This window comes from Sitophilus oryzae, unplaced genomic scaffold (assembly GCF_002938485.1).
Source record: "Sitophilus oryzae breed Bouriz unplaced genomic scaffold, Soryzae_2.0 scaffold_1177_pilon_pilon, whole genome shotgun sequence".
Classification (NCBI taxonomy): Eukaryota; Metazoa; Arthropoda; class Insecta; order Coleoptera; family Curculionidae; genus Sitophilus; species Sitophilus oryzae.
In genome coordinates, this window is record NW_022145812.1 from 2666551 (window position 1) to 2689818 (window position 23268).

A 23268-nucleotide genomic window follows, 5' to 3' on the forward strand; every position below is an offset into this window, starting at 1 on the left:
AACCAATAGGGGAGCCAATATCTGGACAGTTCAAAATTTGCATGGGATTTCCTATGTTTCCAACGGCGATGCACCTCCCGGTATGTATATCTACTTGTACTATACTGTTAATGAGGCTGCAAATATATTGTGTTATATTTTCCCATTCTTCTTCAAGGGCCAAGCGAATATTCATAATTTCGGCCATCTTAAACAAGATCAATTACTTTTCCACAATCTGCGACACTAAGAACCATATTCTATCGTACACAACAATAATCACCAAAGTCACTTCGTCATTATGAAGAACAACATCAGAAAGTAAGAATAACTGAAAAAATTGCAAAGTATGTTGACATGAGTCCAATATTCAGGAGATAGGGTTCTGATCGAAAAATAATGTTTTAGGAAAATTTGCTCACGAAATTATTGCACAGGGTGTTTTAAACTTAGGATAAAAAACAACTCTTCGTTTAACCCTGTATAATAAGTCAAATACTAAAGTTTATAATAAACTGAGTTTACGAATTAAAGTTGATATATTTATACACAGTTAAATAAATCGAAATATCTGTATACTAAAATACAGTTGAATATTTATTAGTTTGATGCTCGATATATTAATATGTGGACCGTATCTATGGTAATCGCAAAACAATTTCCGATGCACGTGATTAATTTTGAGTGACAAGGTATGGCGACAGCGCTGCCAGATTGTGATGCATTTATGAGATGAATCTTAATTTAAAATTGACAAATAATATATTTATTATATCATTTTTTAAAGAGTTTTACGTTTTATTTTTAAACTAATATCTTAGTAACTAATTGATTTATTAATTGTAATAACTAATATTTTAGTAACTAATTGATTTATTTGTTTTATAGCTTATTTTACTTATTATATATTAGCAAAAACTAGTCCATTATGAAGATTATTCTAAGCGTTATTATGTGTTATTTATTTATCTATTTATTGATAGGCATATCTTCCAACGTCATAAGTGGCAATAACAAGTAAGAGTGTGCTATTAATGCACAAACTAATAATACAGAATTTGATAAAAACTAACTTTGAAAGTGGTATAATGTGGTTATCCATCAAACTTACTTCTCTGACTGCAGTCAAGGGTAATAATTATTAATAAACGACCTTTATTGTCACGTTCTCGTTCAAATTGTTTATCAGTGAAGCTACAAGCTCTTTTCTTCGACTGTATAAATGCTTCGGCATATTTTCAACACACAATTTCAAGAAATGCTATACAAAAACTCGAAAATTTAGTTCTTAAAAGAATTGTTTGTGCTTAAAAGTGCAATTTTTTAAAAAAAAACTACGAAAATAGGCAAAATATGAGAATTGCTCACAAAGATTCAACAACACGATATTATACAAAATAATGACTGACATTGGGATAATTGTCAAATAATAAAGGACAACATTGCTGAACACGACGCAATGTGACCAACATAGCGATAATAAAATTAGGTTTAAACTAATTTTTGCAGCTTTAATCTAAATAAAATATCTGTTACAATCATTTGCTCTATAAAGTAAAATGAAGAGCTGCTCGGTATCTTAAATTATACAACAAATTTAAACATTTTTGCCAAAATTTCATTTAGTCAGGTTTATAGACTTTAATGTCAATGTCAATCACTACTTTAATGTCAATGTCGATCACTACTTTAATGTCAATGTTTTCATCAATCACGGACGTGCATCAGAAAATGTTTTGTGATTACAATATATCCGTAGACATTGAAATCATTTATACAAAAAATATTTCTTGTATTTTTGCAAAATACAGCTAAAATTGTTTTTTTATTTAGATATTTCGTCATCGATTTGCAATTGGGAATGAGTACCATGGAGAGCGGGGTTTACGATAAAGTAGCCGAATATTTAACATTAATGGGTAAGAATGGGTCAGATTTTATTCTAGAAGAACTGAAAATATATAGAATAATTATTTGTCCGCAGGTCGAACTGAACTTCTCACTTGCTCAGCGATGCAAAATTCGTTTACCACAATTCGTGATCAAGCTAAACAGTTGACCCGCGAGTATAACCTGCAATGTTGTTATTTGTACTATCCCGTATTGAAACAACACATTCAATATGACTTTGAGGTAAGATTAAATACATACATACACAATAATTGTGTCATGGATACAGCGAATTATACAGGATGAAACAACCAAATATACAGTGTGGTCCGAATTATAATCGGAAAACTTCGTATAGGCCTATTGCATTCTCCGCCGGTGCTGTTACCATCGGAGAATATCGTAAACAACCGGCATATACAAATACACGAGTTTAAATAGCAAGTATACGAAATAAAGTTTATACCCCATTGGCAAGCGAAACCTTGGGTCGGTCTTTACATGTATAGGAGATATGGCGATCTAGGAAGTCAGAGAGAGCAAAAATGCATAGTATTTATTGCATAACCACTTAATCCGTCGGCGACGCTAGATTTCATGCGCTTGGGAAAATACTTGCTCTTCTCTCTTTATTCAGTCGATTTTATGTTACTGAGCGTATTGACCGTACTCGTCGTACGTACGAAAATTGGCACCCAAGACCAAAAATGCCGACACGAGTATAATAATTCTAAAAGTGTTAGGAAGTATAATTTGTGAAAAAAAGTTCTAACTTGTATTAAATTCAAATTCAAATTCAAATTCAAATTCAAATTCAAATTCAAATTCAAATTCAAATTCAAATTCAAATTCAAATTCAAATTCAAATTCAAATTCAAATTCAAATTCAAATTCAAATTCAAATTCAAATTCAAATTCAAATTCAAATTCAAATTCAAATTCAAATTCAAATTCAAATTCAAATTCAAATTCAAATTCAAATTCAAATTCAAATTCAAATTCAAATTCAAATTCCAAATTCAAATTCAAATTCAAATTCAAATTCAAATTCAAATTCAAATTCAAATTCAAATTCAAATTCAAATTCAAATTCAAATTCAAATTCAAATTCAAATTCAAATTCAAATTCAAATTCAAATTCAAATTCAAATTCAAATTCAAATTCAAATTCAAATTCAAATTCAAATTCAAATTCAAATTCAAATTCAAATTCAAATTCAAATTCAAATTCAAATTCAAATTCAAATTCAAATTCAAATTCAAATTCAAATTCAAATTCAAATTCAAATTCAAATTCAAAACCAAATTCAAATTCAAATTCAAATTCAAATTCAAATTCAAATTCAAATTCAAATTCAAATTCAAAATTCAAATTCAAATTCAAATTCAAATTCAAATTCAAATTCAAATTCAAATTCAAAATTCAAATTCAACCAAATTCAAATTCAAATTCAAATTCAATTCAAATTCAAATTCAAATTCAAATTCAAATTCAAATTCAAATTCAAATTCAAATTCAAATTCAAATTCAAATTCAAATTCAAATTCAAATTCAAATTCAAATTCAAATTTCTTTATTAGACCCCATTAAGTTTTACAGAATAATATTAGTATTAATAAAGGTGTGTCTAAAGGGATCGCACCGCGATTAAAAAACCGATACAATGGCACAAAGGGCCAGAGTGGTGCGACCCCAAATACAAAATGGAAATAAATTAAATTATAGAAATAAACAAAATTAAAAAAATTAAAATTATATAAAAAAAGTGAAAATATAATTTTATCAGGGATGAGCGGAGATAAGCAGAGAGCCAAAATGAAACAGTGTAAAAACCGGAACAGCAACCAATGACGGGCATATCAGAAGAACAAGATCTCACAAATCAGTCGAAGAAATTATAATATTTACGAATTTAGTAAATGATTTTTAATTTGTTTTTTATAATCTGTAAAGGATTGAAATTTAAAGTTATTAGAAATATTATTCCACAAATGTGGCGCTATGAAACTGAAAGATTTTTGGAAGTTAGCTGTTCGGTGTTGAGGAATTTTAAAATAATGCACTTGTCTAGTCGAATGATCATGGTCAACGTAGTGAAACAATGAGAACAAATAGGGAGGCTGCTCTGTAGTTAAAATTCGATAAATAATGTCATTAAATGAAATTGTCGTCTGTTAGTCATGGATAAAATAGATAAATTTTTAAGATGTGGCGTTATATGATCTCTAAAAGGAATGTTAAAAGAAAACCGTAGACACGAGCTTTGAAGTATTTGGATTTTTCTAGAGAATCTAGCGTTTATGGATGTACCATAAACAACATCGCCATAATCAAATAAAGATAAAATAAGTGTGTCACATAATTGATACTTAGTCTTTGATGGTATATATTTCTTAAGAGACGAACAATTCTTCAACCCTATATAAGCAGCCTTTAATTTAGTAGTTATATGTGCCTGAAAAGAAAGCTTCGCATGAAAATAGACTCCAAGATTTTTAGTCTCTGTAACAATGGGTATCGCTACATTATCTATATGGATATTCATGTTATCAGCCGTATTTGTAATTTTGTTTATATCACTACCAAATACTATAACACAAGATTTACCGGCATTTAATTTCAAATTATGATCCAGAGCATATTTATTAATTTTATTAAGATCGTCGTTAAAATTTAACTGAAATTGTGCCAAATTATTAGTATCTATTTTGCAATAAATTTAAGAATCATCTGCATATTGCTGCAATTTAGAAAACTGTAATTCCTTATCCATATCAGCTACATATAACGAAAATAAAAATGGCCCCAGAATAGATCCCTGAGGAACCCCAGAAATCATAGGAATATAACTAGATTTTTGTTTTAAACTTCCCCGTTTCATGACAACACAATGTGATCTATCTTTTAAAAGGTTTTTATCAATTCTAAAGAGCCGTCTGAAAATCCAAAATACTGTAATTTTGCTAGGAGCAATGAATAGTCTAGAGTATCAAATGCTTTACTAAAGTCTAGTAAGCTAAGACACGTCATATTTTTATTTTCTTGATTTGTTCTAATATCATTAACCAGCTTCAATAAACAAGTGGTAGTGCTGTAGTTCTTACGAAAACCAGATTGGCATTCAGGTATTAGTTTATTTGAATCTACAAATGAAACAACTTGATTATGTAGATGTTTTTCTATAATTTTAGAAATTGCTGGCAAAATTTAGAAATTGCTGGCAAAATTTAGAAATTGCTGGCAAAATGGTATTATAACTTATTATTGAAGCTAAGCAACTACGGTAACACCGGTTTGGCTAGTGGGGACATAACTTGGGCTATTTCGGCTATAACGAAATTTTTTGAAGGTACAAAATTGTAATTTTAGATGATATTCATAAAAAATTTAAGCACTAGTTGATTAAAAAAAGAATATACCATTAATACTGCAAATTATATTTTATCATCTCATAGTATATGTCTATTTAATTTTTGGGCACTTTGTTTAGTCACTTGTTTCGTCGAACTGCTTGAATCCGTTTTTGCTTTTATTTTGATCAAATCGGTGTGAAGCTTCACTATTTATTCAAGATGGACTGTGATGGTAAATAGCATTGTACAATTTTAATAATTATTATAGTGGTTATATGTCAACGAAAGTGGTGTTAAGAATTGTACTAAATATCTATGAAAACAACTATGATAAAATACAAGACATGTAACGTTTAAGAGAATATATGAAATGTAGCATTACTTTAATTAATTTGATATATTTTATATGATGTTAGTGCAATAATAATATCTATAAAAAAGTAATACTATTACAAGGCGTAATGTAATGAAACCTAAAAATCTAAATCATATTGTAACTACTAAATCGACATAAATGTTCTTAATAATCTAACCACTAAATATAGTCTGTACGATATCGTTTAAAATGTACGTTAAGTTAAGACTGAAAATCGACTGAAAACTAGAACCTAAATCTACACTTAGCTGTTCTTGAGGCAATCCTGTTTCAAAGAGTAGCAGCGTGAGGTGGGCTCATATCTCTGTACTGTCTGTCGGCGATCCTGTTGGCCAAAACAATAAAAGGGGCCAGAATGAGGACACCATGAATTGATACAGCCGTAACTACTAACTGGCTTATAGATGGGAACGAAGCAGCATGGGGCTCAAGCTACATCCACTCTGGAGCACTTTATATGTAAGATAAATCACTCCTACTGGGGACACTCGTCCACGGGACATCCGTCCATAAGATAATGGTACAAGGGAACACTACCCGTACCTTGGAACACTACTAGGACCTTGGATAATGCCTGTACCTTGGAAATAGTCCGTACCTTGGACCCTCGAATTACTTCCGAGGGCTCACTAAATAATAAAGAACATGTCCTTTTTTCCATGTGACATTCTGGAGGACAAAAGAAAAGGGACGCCAACGTGCCAGCAAAATACAAATACAAGTTAGGTTGGGACATCCAAAACTCTACCCTGTTGCTTTGAAATAACAGCTGATTCAGATTATACAGCAAGATTTAAATAATCACCATTTCTAAAAGCCGGGATGGTTAGGTTAGGCTACAGAGCGCTAAAAGTAAAAATCAGTCGACAGCACAGAGAGTTGACAGAAGCGATGTTGACAGCGCTTCCACAGAGCGATAACAGGGTTGTGTCAAACGATAACAGGGTTGTGGACTAGAGAACGTAAAAATTCGTCAAATAAATTATCCGGCCGGAACGATAGGGAATCCGGTGATGATACGCCAGACATCATATATCATAATCAAAGACATGTAACGAACTAAAAACGTTACAAGCTCTGAAGCTATGAAATGTTGATTCGGGCAAGTTGAATATCCGGGAAAGTTGAAATATTGATTGTTATTGCAACAACAACATTTGAAGTTGTCAGACACAACGCGACCCCAGTTCGAGTTCTTTTTCAGTTAATTTTTACTACCCGAAATAACGCTGTTTATCTCATCACACAAACCTCCTATCTGCGAGTTTTATAGTTTCAATAACTGCACTAGCAAAAAACTAAAATACTTAAATATTATGACAAAGCCACGATTTCAATATTATTTTAATGCGATCTACACGAGCTGTAACCGGGACGGCCGGGCCGGCGTAAAATACATAGTGAAAACTTCTGATTTCTGCCATATAGAGCGCTGCGGTCGGAATTTTTTGAAATCAACTAAAATGCTGAGTTTTAGGCGTGTAGAAGTTTCTTTTTTATTTCTAAATAATTTTTGCAGTAAGAAGGTATCTGGATGATTTTTAACATGAGAAATTCGATTTCGATGTCAGTATAACTTCTACTTGTGGGGAGCGCCACCTCCATTTCTTTAACTGTTTTAAAGAGTAAATAACTTTTTCCCTCCAAAAAAATTCTTTATGGGTATTTCGCCACTGCACTGCAAGAAAATCTACAAAATAAAATTGTCAGAAGTTATGTTTACAGTTATACAAATTTGCCTAACAAAGAAAAAATGCTTAACGTTTCGGAAGCAAAAAAAAATGCAAAGAAAGAAGAAAAAAACTATTTAAAATATTTAAATTCAACTATTCGAGAACACTTTACTTTTTTAAAACAGATACGTCTACAAGAAACCGTTGACGTACTGTTAAAATGACATTATTTGAATTTATTATTATTATTAGTCTATTATTTTTTTAATAACTTTTTGTCGGTACTTGTAACCGCTTGCATCACTAAGGAAAAAATTCACAGATTTTGCAACATGCGCAACCATCATAGGCGTATTGAAAATACCAGATACAAGTCGGCGGTTATCGGCAATCACCTGTTTTTTTACATTTTATATTAATTTGTCACGTCATTTGGAAGAGCTCAATAGAAATATAAAGAACTAAACCTTGTTTGGAAAGCAATTTGACATTCATGACGTCACCACTCCGGCAGTCTATGGTGCGTCCAGACCTGACGAGCTGAGCGCGAGACGAGAGCAAGACAAGAGCGAGACGAGAGCGAGACATTTTCTATCTATTTTTTACGCCAACCTGCCACGAGACAAGCCGAGTGGGATCATAGTGAAAGAAAGCCAAACACATATTAAATTGCAATTGAATATAACAAACGATGGCCAAATAATAACGCATACAGTAATACATTTTTGTATCTTTAATATGATATTCGGTGTTTAACATGGTATTCATCGTCGGTTTTCCCCCTTTTGGCTGTTTTCCCCATTATCCCTTACACGACATTTTTTACATAATACGTTTTTTAACGTTTTTAGAACAAAATGTTAAATAAAAAAGTTATTGGTAAGGTTAAGAAACACATTTTAACATTACTATAGAGTATACAGGGTAATTCAAAAAAGTGTTGCGGATATAACATATTTTCTAATGGGAATACCCTATTTTTTATTTTATTATTGGGTTATACATACGTACAATTCGGTAACTTTTCTTGTCATTTTTTGATATTATATATCTAAAATTAATAGATGTTGTAATAATTCAATTTGTTTAAAGAAATGTTGGATTTCGGTAGGGTAAAAATTATCAATGACATAAAGTTTGTAAATTCTATCAGAAAAAATGATAATACATACGGTGTACGATTTAAAAATTTGAGATTACTTAATTTTAAATGGTCGAAATTTATAAATCAGAGCTAATATCTCGCAGTCGGGTGGGCCTACCAAAAACACGTCCAGACTTTCGAGCTTTCTTTGATCGGCCGTTGGAAAACCGACAGGGGACGGATAGCAACGAGGCTCTAGCGAGACTCGTCCACACAGCGAATTTGGAATGTCTCGCGCTCGTCTTCCCAGGTTTGGACGCACCATCGTATCGCTGATCGCCATTCGCAAATATATTCCAGATACGTATAGTGAACAAGTGAACCGTTCGCAACGTTAAATAATTTTGATATTTAATTTTTATCGTGATGGCTTTTTATGAGAGTGTATACATAGAATTAATTGCATTAATTTGCAATAGCACTTCGAACCCACAGTTTTGTTATGGAGCCAGATTAAACCAATCAGAATGAGTATTATGTTACCGTAAAAGCCCGAATATTGGTTAAACGTAGAGTTGCCCACGTAGGAGCCCGAAATATACCAAAATGTGGGTCAGTTTCGGTTAACCGGAGTTTCGAAACCTTTGGTGTTACACAGCAAAATAAAACACTAAATCACCACAATACACCAAAACACTTTTACTCGCTAACCATGAGTTTATAATCATCTGCTGATGATGGTAACATGGTTAGCGAAACGCGCGTCCAGTGTAAAAGTAAAAGTGTTTTGGTGTATTGTGGTGATTTAGTGTTTTATTTTGTAGTGTATAGTAGTTGAATTATGGGTTTGTTTATTTTTTATGAAATGTATTTTTTTTTCTATTAAAATAAACATAGCTTTACTTACAAAATCGCTAGCTAGACATTTTTAAATACAGGCTGTTAATTAAGTATGTGGCCAACTTCAGAAGGTGATTCTTTGTGTTTTTAAGGTAAAAAGTTAATATAAACATGTGTCCGGAAATGCATAATTTTAAAGATACAGGGTGTCAAGTCCTAATAGACATTTTTTTATTAATATTTCAAAGATCCGTTGGCCGATTTTGTTGAAATTTCGCCGTGTTGTGAATTTTGATAAGTTAGCACTAATTAAATGAAAATAATTATTATTTACAACAATATTCAAACGGTAAAAACTTATCCCAATAAATATTTGACAATGCCTTGGATTCATTTGTTTTAACGCCTGTTGGCGGTGGAAACCACGCAAGCTTTTTCTTTGTCCTAAGTTGATAATTAAAAAAATAATAATCATATAAAAAAATATGGTAATTAGTCTAAGTTTATTATTTATGTGATTCTGCTCTTTCTCGTATAATTTGCCCCTTGTTTCTCATACGGAAATAGATTAAAATAGCCAAACTGTACCTAACAACCCATGCCTTGACATATTTTCGTTTAAAATGAAACTTACGTTACGTCTGACGTTGTGTTGTCGTGTAAACAAGAGTTAAAGCAAGTATTTTGACGTACGTAACGCAAATGGTACATTTGTAATTCTAAATTATTTTGTGAAACAATTTATTTAATTTTAAAATTGAAAATGGATATCTATTATTCCATTGATTCCACATTAAATTTATAAAAGTAATATCGAAAACTGAAGAAAATTATAAAAGGAAATTATTTTATTACAGAAAGTAGTCCTTACAACTTAAAATGCTCTTCGTAATAAAAAAATATTGGAAAACAGACACAGCTTTATGATTATTTATTAGATTCCATCTTTTAGAATCCTCATATGAATTTTGGCTATAAGAACTAGCATTTAATTAAATAGATTCCAAAATGAGTTTATTATGATGCTTAATATTTTCATACTAATTTATTGTAATAAAATAGGCCCAGTTCTGTGACACTGGCCCCAAAATTTATGAAATAACTTAATTACTAGCCAGTTGTGGAAACGAGTTGTTTGTGAATTTGTACGTTCGGCTTCATTCGGGTGAAAATCGAAACTCCTTCGGGTCGATACGTTTGCGTTTTGTACGTACGTAAAGGCACGTAAAGATACGTATCACGTATCCGTAAACGCAAGTGAATTTCTCACTGCGCAAGCGTACATTTCAAACGATACGTTTACGTCTACGTCTTTGGCCGTGCTTTAACTGTCTAATATCGCTTTCTTTATCCGCCGGTCCAGACTCGACCTTGCCCTATTCGCTCATCAATGCCGGCTCTATTAACTTAAGTACGTGTTGACAGGCAGGTTATTGAACCCATGTTGCTTCTAGCATGTCGTTTTTTCAAAGATGGGTCCCATATAACGCGGCTAGAAGTATTTTCAATACTAAAATAATATATTTCGACCGTTTATACGCAAAAAGGTCTCAAAAAGGTAAAAATATTTACGAGCAACCGTTCTCAAATTATTTGGATTGTAAAGGTATAGACATTATTTAATATTTTCTTTGTTTAGCCCTGCGACAACGATCCCGTCGACCACGTGACGGCCGAACACGACTCGGCCTCGGCGACGCTGAGCAAAGAGGCGCGCCGCTGGGCAACGAAAATCGCCCGCGAAAACAATAACATCCGGGAAAGCGTGCGGAAATTGCAACTGTACAACGCCATGAGGGAAGCCGGACAAAAGGTACGTTTTATAATATGTATGTCTGCCACACAGTACGTTCATTAAACGAACAATGTCCTGACGATATTGTCCGGCGTATTTATTTCAGACGTATTTGTTCTGTCTATTTCAAATAGGTAGGATTTTGTTACTATGCCTTTGTGTTACGATTTAATGTCTGAAATAATTGTATCTTAATTGAATTTTAGAATAGTTTTGTTGTTTTTGGCAAGACTAATTATATAATATACAGGGTTGTTCACCATATACGACACGGAGTATTGTAGCTAAACGATTAGATTTTTACAAATTGTAAGTTTTGAGTTCGTTGAAGGACTATTAGAGCTACAATTTAAAAATATTTTTACAAGATACAGTGTCCCAAATAAATAAAAAATATCAAAGTTGTATTTTTTTAAATGGAACACCCTGTATATTATTGCATTTTTAGTTCCTACGATTAAAATAAAGGTAAATTTGATTAAGCTTTATTACACTTAAACCTTACCGTTTTTGAAATATTTTCAATTTTGTGAAATTGCAGTATAAATTTTAAGGCTTCATTTCCCCGAGGGTATCAAAATTTTTAATACTAAATATTTACTGAAGTTTATTTATTGATCAGTTATTGTGTTGCATTAATAAAAATTATACTACCTTATACAGAGTGTCTAAAAATGTATTTTAAATAATTACTAGCTTTAAACGGCAGTAACTTGTTTAATCTAAATGGAACACCCTGTATATTTTATGAGAATCAGATGCACAATTTAATTGTCTATCAAATTGCATTATACCATTTTTTATCTATCCCTTCAAGTTTTCATAGAAAATGCATTTTCTTATAATTTAGACCTCATTTATCAATATACCCATGGAATATTGACATTTTAGATTGTTTTTAAAACAAATCTACAAAATGTACAGGCTAGTCATATTATCGTTTTTAGTAAAACGATAATATTACTAGCCCATTTGTATGCAAAAAGAAAACTATTTAAACTTTATAAAAGTGTATACCTTTAATTAAATATACCACCAGTATTTCTGCCCAAATACTAATTAATTACATACTTAATTGTGTTCGTTAATAAATTATTCTAAATAAATGTGGATTTGAATCAGAAATCAATATAATAATAAGTTATGAAAATGAACGTCTCTGTTGTTATAAATAAGCATTTGTCAAAAAGTGAAATAACATTTTTAAGATGTTAGTTTTTTTACCACACTATCTAATACACATACATAATTCAGTTTTTTAGTATTTGAAGCAATTATTATTAATCAACGCAAACAGTCAATTAATGTAGTTTGAATACTGGAAACATATTAATTGGTCCTCTTTAATAAACATTTAAACAGTTTTTTTTATTTTTTAATGAAATAAACGAACTATATCCACAATATCAGTATCTGTACTCTTTAAAAATTAGGTACATCTTTAAAAATAATTTAAAATGTCAGTATTCCATGGGTATATTGATAAATACGTTCTAAATTACAATAAAATGTATTTTCTACGGAAACTTGAAGAGACAGGTAAAAATGGTATAATACAATTTGATAGTCAATTAAATTGTGCATCTGATTCTTATAAAATATACAGGGTGTTCCATTTAAATTAAACAAGTTATTGCCGTTTAAAGCTAATAATTATTTAAAATAAATATTTAGACACTCTGTATAAGGTAGTGAAATTTTTAATATTGCAACACAATAACTGATCAATAAATAAACTTCAGTAAATATTTAGTATTAAATTTTGATACCCTCGGGGAAATGAAGCCTTAAAATTTATACTGCAATTTCACAAAATTGAAAATATTTCAAAAACGGTAAGGTTTAAGTGTAATAAAGCTTAATCAAATTTACCTTTATTTTAATCGTAGGAACTAAAAATGTAATAATATACAGGGTGTTCCATTTAAAAAAATACAACTTTGATATTTTTTATTTATTTGGGACACTCTGTATCTTGTAAAAATATTTTTAAATTGTAGCTCTAATAGTCCTTCAACGAACCCAAAAAACTTACAATTTGTAAAAATCTAATCGTTTAGCTACAATATTCCGTGTCGTATGTGGTGAACAACCCTGTATATCGGGTGCGTCTCAAAAGTGGCTCAACCCCCTATAACTTTTTTATTTTTTCAGATAAAAAAATGAGATTTAGTATGTTAGTATGTGACATAAATTAGGAATGATTGACGTATTCAATTGTTTTTGATCACTTCCTGTTTCACCGGAAATGACTACAACTGTTGATTTCTAAATGGCATCCTCGGAATTTTTTTACTTTATTCAATAGAAAATGACACTCGAATGACATATGAATGAAATTAATGAAAGGAATGACATATCATATGTCAACTTTAGATATATGCGCTCAAAAACAAATTGTATTTTAAATTTCAATCTAGAGTGCCATGACTGTGTTAAAAACACTAATTTTTAATCAAGGAGCCTTGTCCTGGCCGGTTAAAAGATGCCCAAATCGTATTTTTAATCATATCTCAATTTTTTCAAAGGGAACGAGGGTGGCTCATTAGCATATTTGGAAAAAGCATTTTTTTACGAATAATTTGATACCACACACTTGGTATTTCGAGTCAAATTGTTGTTATGAACCGCATGTTACAATTTCAAATAAACAATATGAGAAAATGTCAAAAGTTGATATATGATATGTCATTCTATTCAGAGTGTCATTTTCTATCGAATAAAGTAAAAAAATACCGAGGCTGCTATTTAAAAATCAAAAGTTATAGTTATTTCCGGTGAAACCAATTTGTGCACTGACAGAAAACAATTGAATATGTTAATCAATCCTAATTTTTGTCATATACTAACATACCAAATCTCGTTGTTTTATCTGAAAAAATAAAAAAATTATAGGGGTGAGCCACTTTTGAGACGCACCCGGTATAAGTATCGTAAAATATTATCTGACGTTGAATTTTAGTTTTAAATGTATGTTTTTCATGCTTTATTTTCTATTTCTATAGATAGCAGGGTTGAAAAAAGCATGTTACATTTTCAAATAAAACGTGTTTTTATCAATGAATATCATCTAATAAGGGAATAAAGACACAATATCCTCACAATCATGTATAGTCTGTCCAACGAGAAGATCCTTGACAGTGATAGATGTGTCTGTCATTTTAATTTCAAAGTAGTTTATTTTATTTTACAAAGAAATAAGTTGGTGCAACTGGAACGCATAGCAGGAAATATTTAAAATTTGACTGACAAGTGATTACTTCAAAATATTGTGAAAAAAACTGTATAAAACTGAAAAAATGTAATCGAGTTATTTTATTTAATAAAAACGGTATGTGTTAATACAAAACAAACAAGAACAAGACACTACATACCAAAAAATATGAAAAAGAACTATTATTTACTTTAAGCTTTATGAAACTACCCGCATTTATGATTATATTTATCAATATAACTTATGTACAAATACAAATTTGTAATAATCCACAGGAATAAATAAAACAACATAGGTAAATAAAACAAACTATTTTATTAATAATAACACCTACCAAATTTTATACCTTAAAGGTTGATTAATTAACTTTAATCTTAATTTTTTTAAACCAGTACCTTTTGACATTATTTTTCTGCAGTACTAAAATCCATTATTTACCTATCGTGTGATATCGATATTTTACAGCTACTCCAGTTTTTAGTATGTGTTTAGTTTGATCCTTCTACCATATACAAGATGCACTTATCTACGACGAAATGGTATACAAACTTTATCGATAGCAACTTCATTGGTGTATAAGACTTTCTGCCCTGGCAGCGAGTATTAACCATAAACTGTGCTCTGGGTCTACAGTTAATTTTCACTCGATTTTTCCTCCACTTGACTTCAAAAGACACAAAACACACGTAATAATACGAATCAAAATGCATCATATTCCAAAACGCAGGGTATTTAACAAAAGTTGACACAAAATTATAACCTAGAATTTGGCAAGACTTTGACAAGCGTCAAAAATGACAAAAATCTAAAGGCGAGTTCATACGCATCGGCGTCCGTTTGTCGTTCATCGTTCCGTCAAACCAATAAAATTGAAATACGATCTGTCATTTTTTAAATAAACCAATAAAACTGGTTAAAAACAACAAGACACGACGCATGACGGATTTATATTTAAACCCATCCATAGATAACTTAAAAACTATTAGAAACTTTTTTTAGTAAAATAAATAGATTGGTATGGGACGTCATCTGCTTTTCTTCTGTCATCGTCTGTCGAAATCTTACCTGAGAAAAAAAACAGAGTATATTAAATTTTTTTATATAAACGTTTTTACAAATAGGGGGCGATATGTTTTGAGCTCTCATCTTCAGGGCCAAGCTAAAATATCATAGAACAAAATCAAGAAGGTAAAAATTATCATAAAACCAGTCAAGCAATAAAAGACCAATACAAATTACTTATACACTCATCGGCATCGGCACGAAAAACGGGCACCTTAAAATTTTATGTATTTTAAAGTTTTATATATTGTGTTTTAGTGGACCGATTTTGATGATTTTTTAAGCAATTTGTAGCTAAATTATTTGACTTTTTAGTGTCTCTTTCTAAATTAAAAATGAAAGTTGCCATCTGTCAATTATATGAGGGAAAACAAAATGTTGATGTTTTGGCGAAAGTTCGAAACACCCTGTAGAGTACGTTAACAAAGCAATGAATTTAAGAATTATTATATCATCTAGGTGCATCTTCTCTCAATATTTTACTTTTTGGTTCATTTCAATAGCTTTATTTTTGTTGGAGATATTCGTTTTTGACGAAGACACTAACATTTGTTCGTAATTTTTACTTTGAAACCATGCATTTGTTGCATTGCTATGCATTGTCTCAGTCAACAGACCTAGTAAATTGTGGTCCCGAAGCAGGCCCTCTTGACATACTTACATCTACGTTCCTTAGGTGCAATTCATTATAAATTTGAAAAGCTGGCAGACGGCGGTTTTAGAGACATAATTTTAATCTCTATCGTCTTCAATTAAAGCATCTATAGCGGATACAACTTCTGGACTTAAAACCATCTCTGCTACAGTAAGTGCCCAACAGTCAACAGACAATAATAATATAATTATTCAATAAAAGTTACATTACATAAATCATAAACACTATTTCATAGGTTGTTGACTGAGACTAAAATCAAAGGCATAATGTAAAAATTACAAAAAATTGTTAATGTCTTCTTCAAAAGCGAATATCTCCAAAAAGAATAAAGCTATTGAGATGAACCAAAAAGTAAACTATCGAGAAAATATGCACCTAGATGATAAAATTATTTTTAAAATCCTTGCTTTTTAACATATTCCACAGGGTGTTCCAAACTTTCATCAAAATAATACAACATTTTGTGCCCTCGTATAATTGACAGATGGGAACTTCCATTTTTAATTTGTAAAGTAATACTGAAAAGTCAAATAATTTAACTACAAATTGCTCAAAAGATCACCAAAATCGGTCCACTAGAACACAATATATAAAACTTTAAAATCAAAATTTTAAGGTGCCTGTTTTCCGTGCCCGTCGTTGAGTGTATTTATCAGTCGTGATTTCAGGCGAGTTATCGCCTTTTTTGATAATACCGTATGTTTGTACTAAAAAATCAGGAATGTCCCTTAAAAAATGCATGTTTACCGACTTTAATTGCCGCTCTATTAAATTTCAGACGGATCCGAACGACCCCAACGGTCCGGACCTGGAAACGAAGATCGAGGAGATGAAACAGAACATCCGGCGGGCGGAAACGGCCAAGACCAAGGCCGAGGCCAGGATCGAGTGTCTGAGGAGAGGCGGGGTAAACGTGGACGAGTGGCTGCAGGAAGCCGAGTCGCTCAACGTGCAGGATATACAAAGATCGGCCAGTTCGCTTTCGGTAAAGATATTTTTCAAATTTTTGCGTTTTTTATGCGAATATTTAAAATGATAATAATTTCTCCAAAAAACTATTTTTTGTAGTTTAAATATTTCTGTGTAATAATTAGTAGTGGGAACCATCGAATGAATACTATCGAAACATTCGATAGTTGCAATTGATTCGAATAATTCGATAGCTAATAAGAAAACATTCGTTGAAAACTATTCGAATAAAAATTATCGAATAGATGCGTAATCTGTCTTGAAACTTTGTATTCTAGTAATTCGGCAGCAAAAACCATTCATTTATAAAATTCATTCATTTATGAAATTAATTTATTCGTCAGGATCTTTTCTTAAGGTGCCCTGCAGATTCCTGCGTAGGCGTTCATCTTTTTCTTCCTCATCAGAGGGTTCTGTTAACTGCCGCGACTTGGAGTGCTTGGAAGTCCTGTATGCCTGTCCAATGACGAATATTTCTCAGCCAGGATAGCTTCCTTCGTCCTATCCCCCTTTTGCCCCCCTCTGTTTTACCCTGGAGAATCAGACGCTGAAAGTGATAGCGTTCTCCACGTAGTATGTGTCCCAAATAGGCTATTTATTTTCCTCTTCTTGATGATTTCGAAGAGTTCACGTTGTTCCAGACCAGCTCTTCTGAGAATGTCTTCATTCCTAACACGGTCGACCCAGGGCACTCTTAGCATTCGTGGTAGGGTCCACATTTCGAAGGCTTCAATTCGGTTTATTGTTGCTACCTTCAGTGTCCATGCTTCCACACCATATAACAAAACGGCCCAGACATAGCACTTCACCATTCTGTATCTAAGGCCGAAGTTCAAATTCCTATCTGTGAGAAATCTTCGCAGGTTCAGAAAAGTAGATCTTGCTTGTTCGATCCTGCATTTGATCTCCTGATCCGGATCCCACGTTTCGTTAGGGTCGATTATAATAAAATATTAACTGGATTTTAGCTGTCGCCCGGCGACGTAGGTTTCTTTCCGAGAAACCCGACAGCGGTCGGTGGCAATGCTATGAAAGAAGGCGGTATCTTTGATTTTTTGCGGAGTCAGATAAAGATAAGGACACATTATTTTTTTATTGAGGTGCTAGTATTTACACAGAAAATAAATTATGAAGGGCGCTGTTGCCATATATTGGTATTAGTTGATATTAGCAAAGAATATTATTGTTTGGCTTTAGTTAGGGGGTTAGGGATAGTATGTCTATATATTTTGCATTTTTTTATTAATATTCTGTTGTTACACTGCAATAATACTTGTTATTTTGGATGTAGGAAAATTATTTTTAATGTTTTTAAGCAAAGACTGGTTTAATAAATTAAAATAACCCCATTTATAATTTATATAAATAAAAATTTATATAAATAAAACCCCATTTCCTTAACCACATTACTTAAATATGATTATTAAGTTCAACTAATTCATATTATTAAAACATCTAAAATACAAATATGTATTTTTAAAATTAATTGTAAGTTGATCTCATCTCTCTTAAAAATTGCTAGTTCTCAAAATTTCCCAATAAAAAATAGACTATATACCATATAAAATTAAATAATTGAAAGATCGGGCTACGGAAAATCACACAAATTTTCGGAGAAATTTTGACCACCTGCACACGCACACAATCGTCACTTAAAAAACTACTATTTTAGTATTTTAAATATTTTAATAAACGCAAAAATAGGAAAGGACTAATAAAATAAAAATTTGGAAGAACTAATAATGCACTGACGCACACAAAAATCAAACGAATACTAAATTTCATTTATCAAAAGCATTGTCACATATGCTTTAGTATACAAATGAATGAATGATTTTATTCGAATAAAACCATTCGATAGTTGAAATCATTCATTCAGTAACCATTCGATAGTCTAAATCATTCGATAGTTCCCATCGCTAGTAATAATAATTATTATATAATGAAATTTACTACCACAGCTTATTGAGGTCCAGCTGGTCATCTTTGTTGAGTGAGTTTTCGTATGTCACCTACGGTTTCAATTCTCGTACATGTCATTTCTTGTTTTATGTTCCCATACCAAATTTTGACCTTTTTCTATAAATACTCTCTAGTGAGTCTGAAGCATAGGACAAACAGAGGACATTGAAAAAACAATAGAAAATATAATTCACCCGTGAATTAAAATGATAGACGCAACTATCACTATCCTCCCGTTGAAAAGTCTATGTAACTCCTATTCTACTGTATAATGAAAAAAAAAACGGCGTCCAGATGGCTTGGGAATGTCGATCGATGACATTTCCATATAATTTTATATATAAAATGACAGCGATCTTCATTTCATAACCATCGCCGACTTTTTTTTCATATTGTACTTATATTATCTTATTCTGTTTTGTATCCTCCTGTTCCCGTACATGCCAACTATTGCTTGATATTCCCATACCAAATTTAATTTTTTTGTGAATTCTATTTGGAAAATTCGATAATATTGTACTTTTGGTTTACAGAAATGATAATCCATCTCCGAATTCACCGTTTTATTTTTCTTGTACTTCTTTTCATAATATTCGTGACTATGATTCACATATTTTTAATGCCGAATATGAAATCCGTTGTTAAAGCAAAGATATATTTTTTAACGTATTTTTTTAACATATAATATTTTTACAAAGTGTAGAGATAAAGGTCGTTTAATGACTTTAAAAAATAAACGCCTTGAGAATCATATAATTTAGTAAATAGGCCGCGACAAAAGACGTAAATAAACCTATTCACCAGCCTACCCACTTACTGTCATTTCAATGGAATTATTTGTACCTACGTAGATATACGCTTATCTTATGTTATGTAACAGCCGTTACTCGCTGACGAGTATTCGACACACATAAAGAAGATGGTCACGCAAGGCGTTTTCTTTCATGAGCTTTTCTGTGACTGAAAAGCCCGATACGTGATGTTATCTGCCTACCGCACTCCGGACATTCAAAAATCTCATTACTTTGTTGCGTCTTTACTTTTTGGTTGTCGCTGTTAACTGAGTTTACAGCTCTTCTCCATTGAGTTCTATTGTGAGCTGCTTTTTCCCACTCATTCTGCATGTTGAGCCCCTTGAAGTTTTCGTGGAAAATGTCCTTGTACCTTTTCAGTTGTTCACTCGGTCTCCTCTTACCGTCTACAAGCTCACCGTAAAGCAGATATTTTGGTATGCGGTTTTCTTGCATTCTGCATACGTGACCAGCCCATCTTAAGCGGGATTTTGTAACCATGACTTCAATACTCTCGCAGTTAGCTTTTTCAAGGACCGATACGTTTGAGACATGATGGAACCACCAGATTCTTTAGAGTTGTCTAAGGTGTGCAGCATATAATATGAATGTTGTACCAGCTGGTACTGAATAAGCTTTTACTTGCATATAATATATAACTAAAGTAAGTTTTTTTATGTTCTTCTACAATAAAAAAATTACAGTTCCCGATATGTAATATACCAAAACATTTTTGAATATTGTATAAATCTTTGTAGCTTCTAACCACAAAGCAAATTCAAATCGGAATAACTGTTCTTAAAATATCTGAAAAAATATGTTTATTTTTTTAAAGTTTGATACCCTCTAGTGGATAAACGAAGTACTTTTGTATAGAGGTAAATTGTGTAAAATGAACTTATTTTGATTTCAAACATACATAGTAGTTCTATGTCCACGGAATATTGGGACACCGTGTATATTCCGGTTGATTGGTGTATTTTTTTAATACTGGAATTTAAAAAACTCTTTTAGTTGCAATAATATAAAGACTGTTCAGCCATCGTTCACCGTTACGTCATCATTATTTGTCAAATATGAGTTTTAGGGTGTGTCTGAGATCAGTTCATATTTTTAGAAAATTTGACATTGATCGATGTCCGTCAATAAAATTATAACCCCAAATAAATCGACAATGACAGTTACTAAAAAATTATGCAGTAATTTACGAAATGCCGTAATGACGTCACCAATTTCTTTCATCTGGTTGGCAAGTGATTAAAAGAGTTCGACAATATATGACGTGACGTTGAACGATGGCTGAACATTCTATACTTTCAGGATCATCCCAGTTCCGATTCGTTTTACGACAGCGATTTTGCCGATGGCGAACAAGTAACCGCACCAATAGAATCTGTCAAAGTGGAAAAAGAAGCAGAAGAATCTCCATCGGCAGCGGATCACTTCGAGAGCCAAGAGGTGGACGGTGAGTGGGGTAGGCAACGATTTCCTCCAATTGGCACTGCTTTTGGCATGTAAATCGTTGCACCATAATATGTCAGTTTAGATTAGAAAAATAAGACCCATTAAATAGAAAAACTAAGCAAGGAGTTTATCAACAAAGTTGGCGACTGCGAAGGAATTTTTAATATGGTTTGCCTGATTTTTAATTTATCAGTGGCTTTCAATTTTATTCAAGATGTTTAAATATTTAATAGGATACACTCAATAATTGCAGTTTTTTCACCTTCATATTGACTCGCGGTAAAAATTGATAGAATTGACATATTCGAAAGCTTCATTCAGAATCTCCAAATTAGTGGAATAAATTAGTGGTTTTATTAAAATTAGCATAGAAGTTTCCTATAATTTTAATGTAAGCATCCAGAACGTTAAAAATTGTGCTATAGTAAACGCCACGAATGTTTGGGAGGGATTCATCGGTCGCTACCATGTGAACTAATCGGTTCAAGGTCACATAAAACTTAATTCCAGTGCCGTGGTGTTTCAAGTCATATAATAATCAATATATTATCTGTTGTAATTTGTTGTTTTAACTGTCAAAGTCTTGTCAAAACATATTTTTGGTTATAAATATAAAATGGAATGCCCCATTGGTCGCACTGCAAGCACACCAATGGACTGACGCACAAAAACGAAACAATCAAAGAAACGCAATATAGTATCGTCTTTGTCAATCACGCTAATATTTTAGAATAAGTAGGAGGAGCGCAGGAAGATGATTAGACCGGGCCTTTAAAAACCTACGTCTGCGGTAAAAATTTACGTTTTTAATGTAAAAATGATAGCGCGCGTGTCGATTCTAACTTCATCAAGCGATGAATCACTCCCAAACATTCGTGGCGTTTACTTTAGTAATCTTAAATTAGTTGAAAAATTTAACAAACTTTTAATTTTTGCTACTAATTGATTATATATATCATACGAAATAAACCTTTAGTCACGTGATTAAGCTTGACCGTCACAGAGTTGTCAACTTTTACATATTTTTTTTAATCAAAATATTTTATGAAACGACAATAAATTAATAATTATAAATATACAGGGTGTTTCAAAACAAATGCGAAAAACTTCAGGGGGCGATTCCTTGTTTAAAATAAAGGATAGTTTGCTTCATAAACGTTGGGTCAAAAGTCAACCATTAGGGAGATTCGCGGTACAAAGATGGCGGAAAAATAATGTTTTTATTTTTTATCTTGAAAACGAAAAGAGATAGACTAATGAAATTTTATGGGAGCATTACTGTTATGAAATCACACTTTCTGGTAATTTTTTCACTTTTTTAAAATGAGTGGAAGGGGTTGAAATAAACTACCCCTATCATTCTTGTTAACGAAATTTAAAGAAAAATCTTATCAAACACATGCAAAAAAAATAATTTGGATAGCTTGGTTTGTTTAGAAACTTTTTTATCTCTTGTGTTTCTTTGATAAAACTCGCCGATTTGAAATTAAAAAATAAAATGTAAAGCATTACATGTCAGGATATAGATTGCCAGTTCCTGCAGTTATGTCGTCGCTATTTTCGTTTCCGAAGAGCTCCTCCATGTACTGCCTCCATCTTGAGAGTTTTTTTATCTGTTTCTGGAATGATGCCATTGTCCGTGTCTAGGATTACTCCTCCACCCCACGCTCGATAGCCTCCGGTTGCTGCCTTTATTTTCTTATGTAGGTTGAAGCTGTCATGTTCTGCTTGTAACATTTCGATTTCTACACATCTTTCCTGAAGCCATCGTTCCTTAGCCTCCTTGATCGCTTTCAAGACTTGTCTATGCGTTTTCTTGTATTTTTGGTTATCTTTGTTTCGGTGTTGCCTTCTTTCCTCCATAAGTCTCAGGATAGTATCAGTCATCCATTCTTTTCTTTTCGCTGTCTTATCGGGCCTCAGTTCCCTCTCCATTATGGAAGTTATGGATGTTCTTATTTTGTTCCACAGCTCTTCTACTTCTGTTTCAGGATTGCTCTCCTCGGAGATAATTCTCAGTTCGTTATTTATTGTATCCTTAGTTCGTTGTAGTATATTTTCTTGTTGGAGTTTTCGTAAGTCAAGTCGCTTCGAGGGTCTTTTTTTGACTATTTTCTTTAATCGGAGTCTGATTCGAGCCAGTAGCAAGTTATGTCTGTT

At 32.1% G+C, this 23268-nt stretch overlaps 1 protein-coding gene across 4 annotated transcripts in view; it reads left to right on the forward strand.

The window, feature by feature from the left end:
* LOC115890029 (protein nervous wreck) overlaps positions 1–23268 on the forward strand; it is a 110806-nt gene that overhangs the window by 62142 nt on the left and 25396 nt on the right. For 3 of the 4 annotated variants that reach the window (XM_030910139.1, XM_030910161.1, XM_030910153.1), the window contains exons 7-11: positions 1813–1898; positions 1964–2112; positions 10836–11009; positions 16701–16907; positions 20965–21118. In XM_030910139.1, coding sequence (XP_030765999.1) covers positions 1813–1898; positions 1964–2112; positions 10836–11009; positions 16701–16907; positions 20965–21118 — 770 coding nt within the window. The remainder of the gene's footprint in view (positions 1–1812; positions 1899–1963; positions 2113–10835; positions 11010–16700; positions 16908–20964; positions 21119–23268) is intronic. The other variant, XM_030910148.1, reaches the window with a different exon arrangement.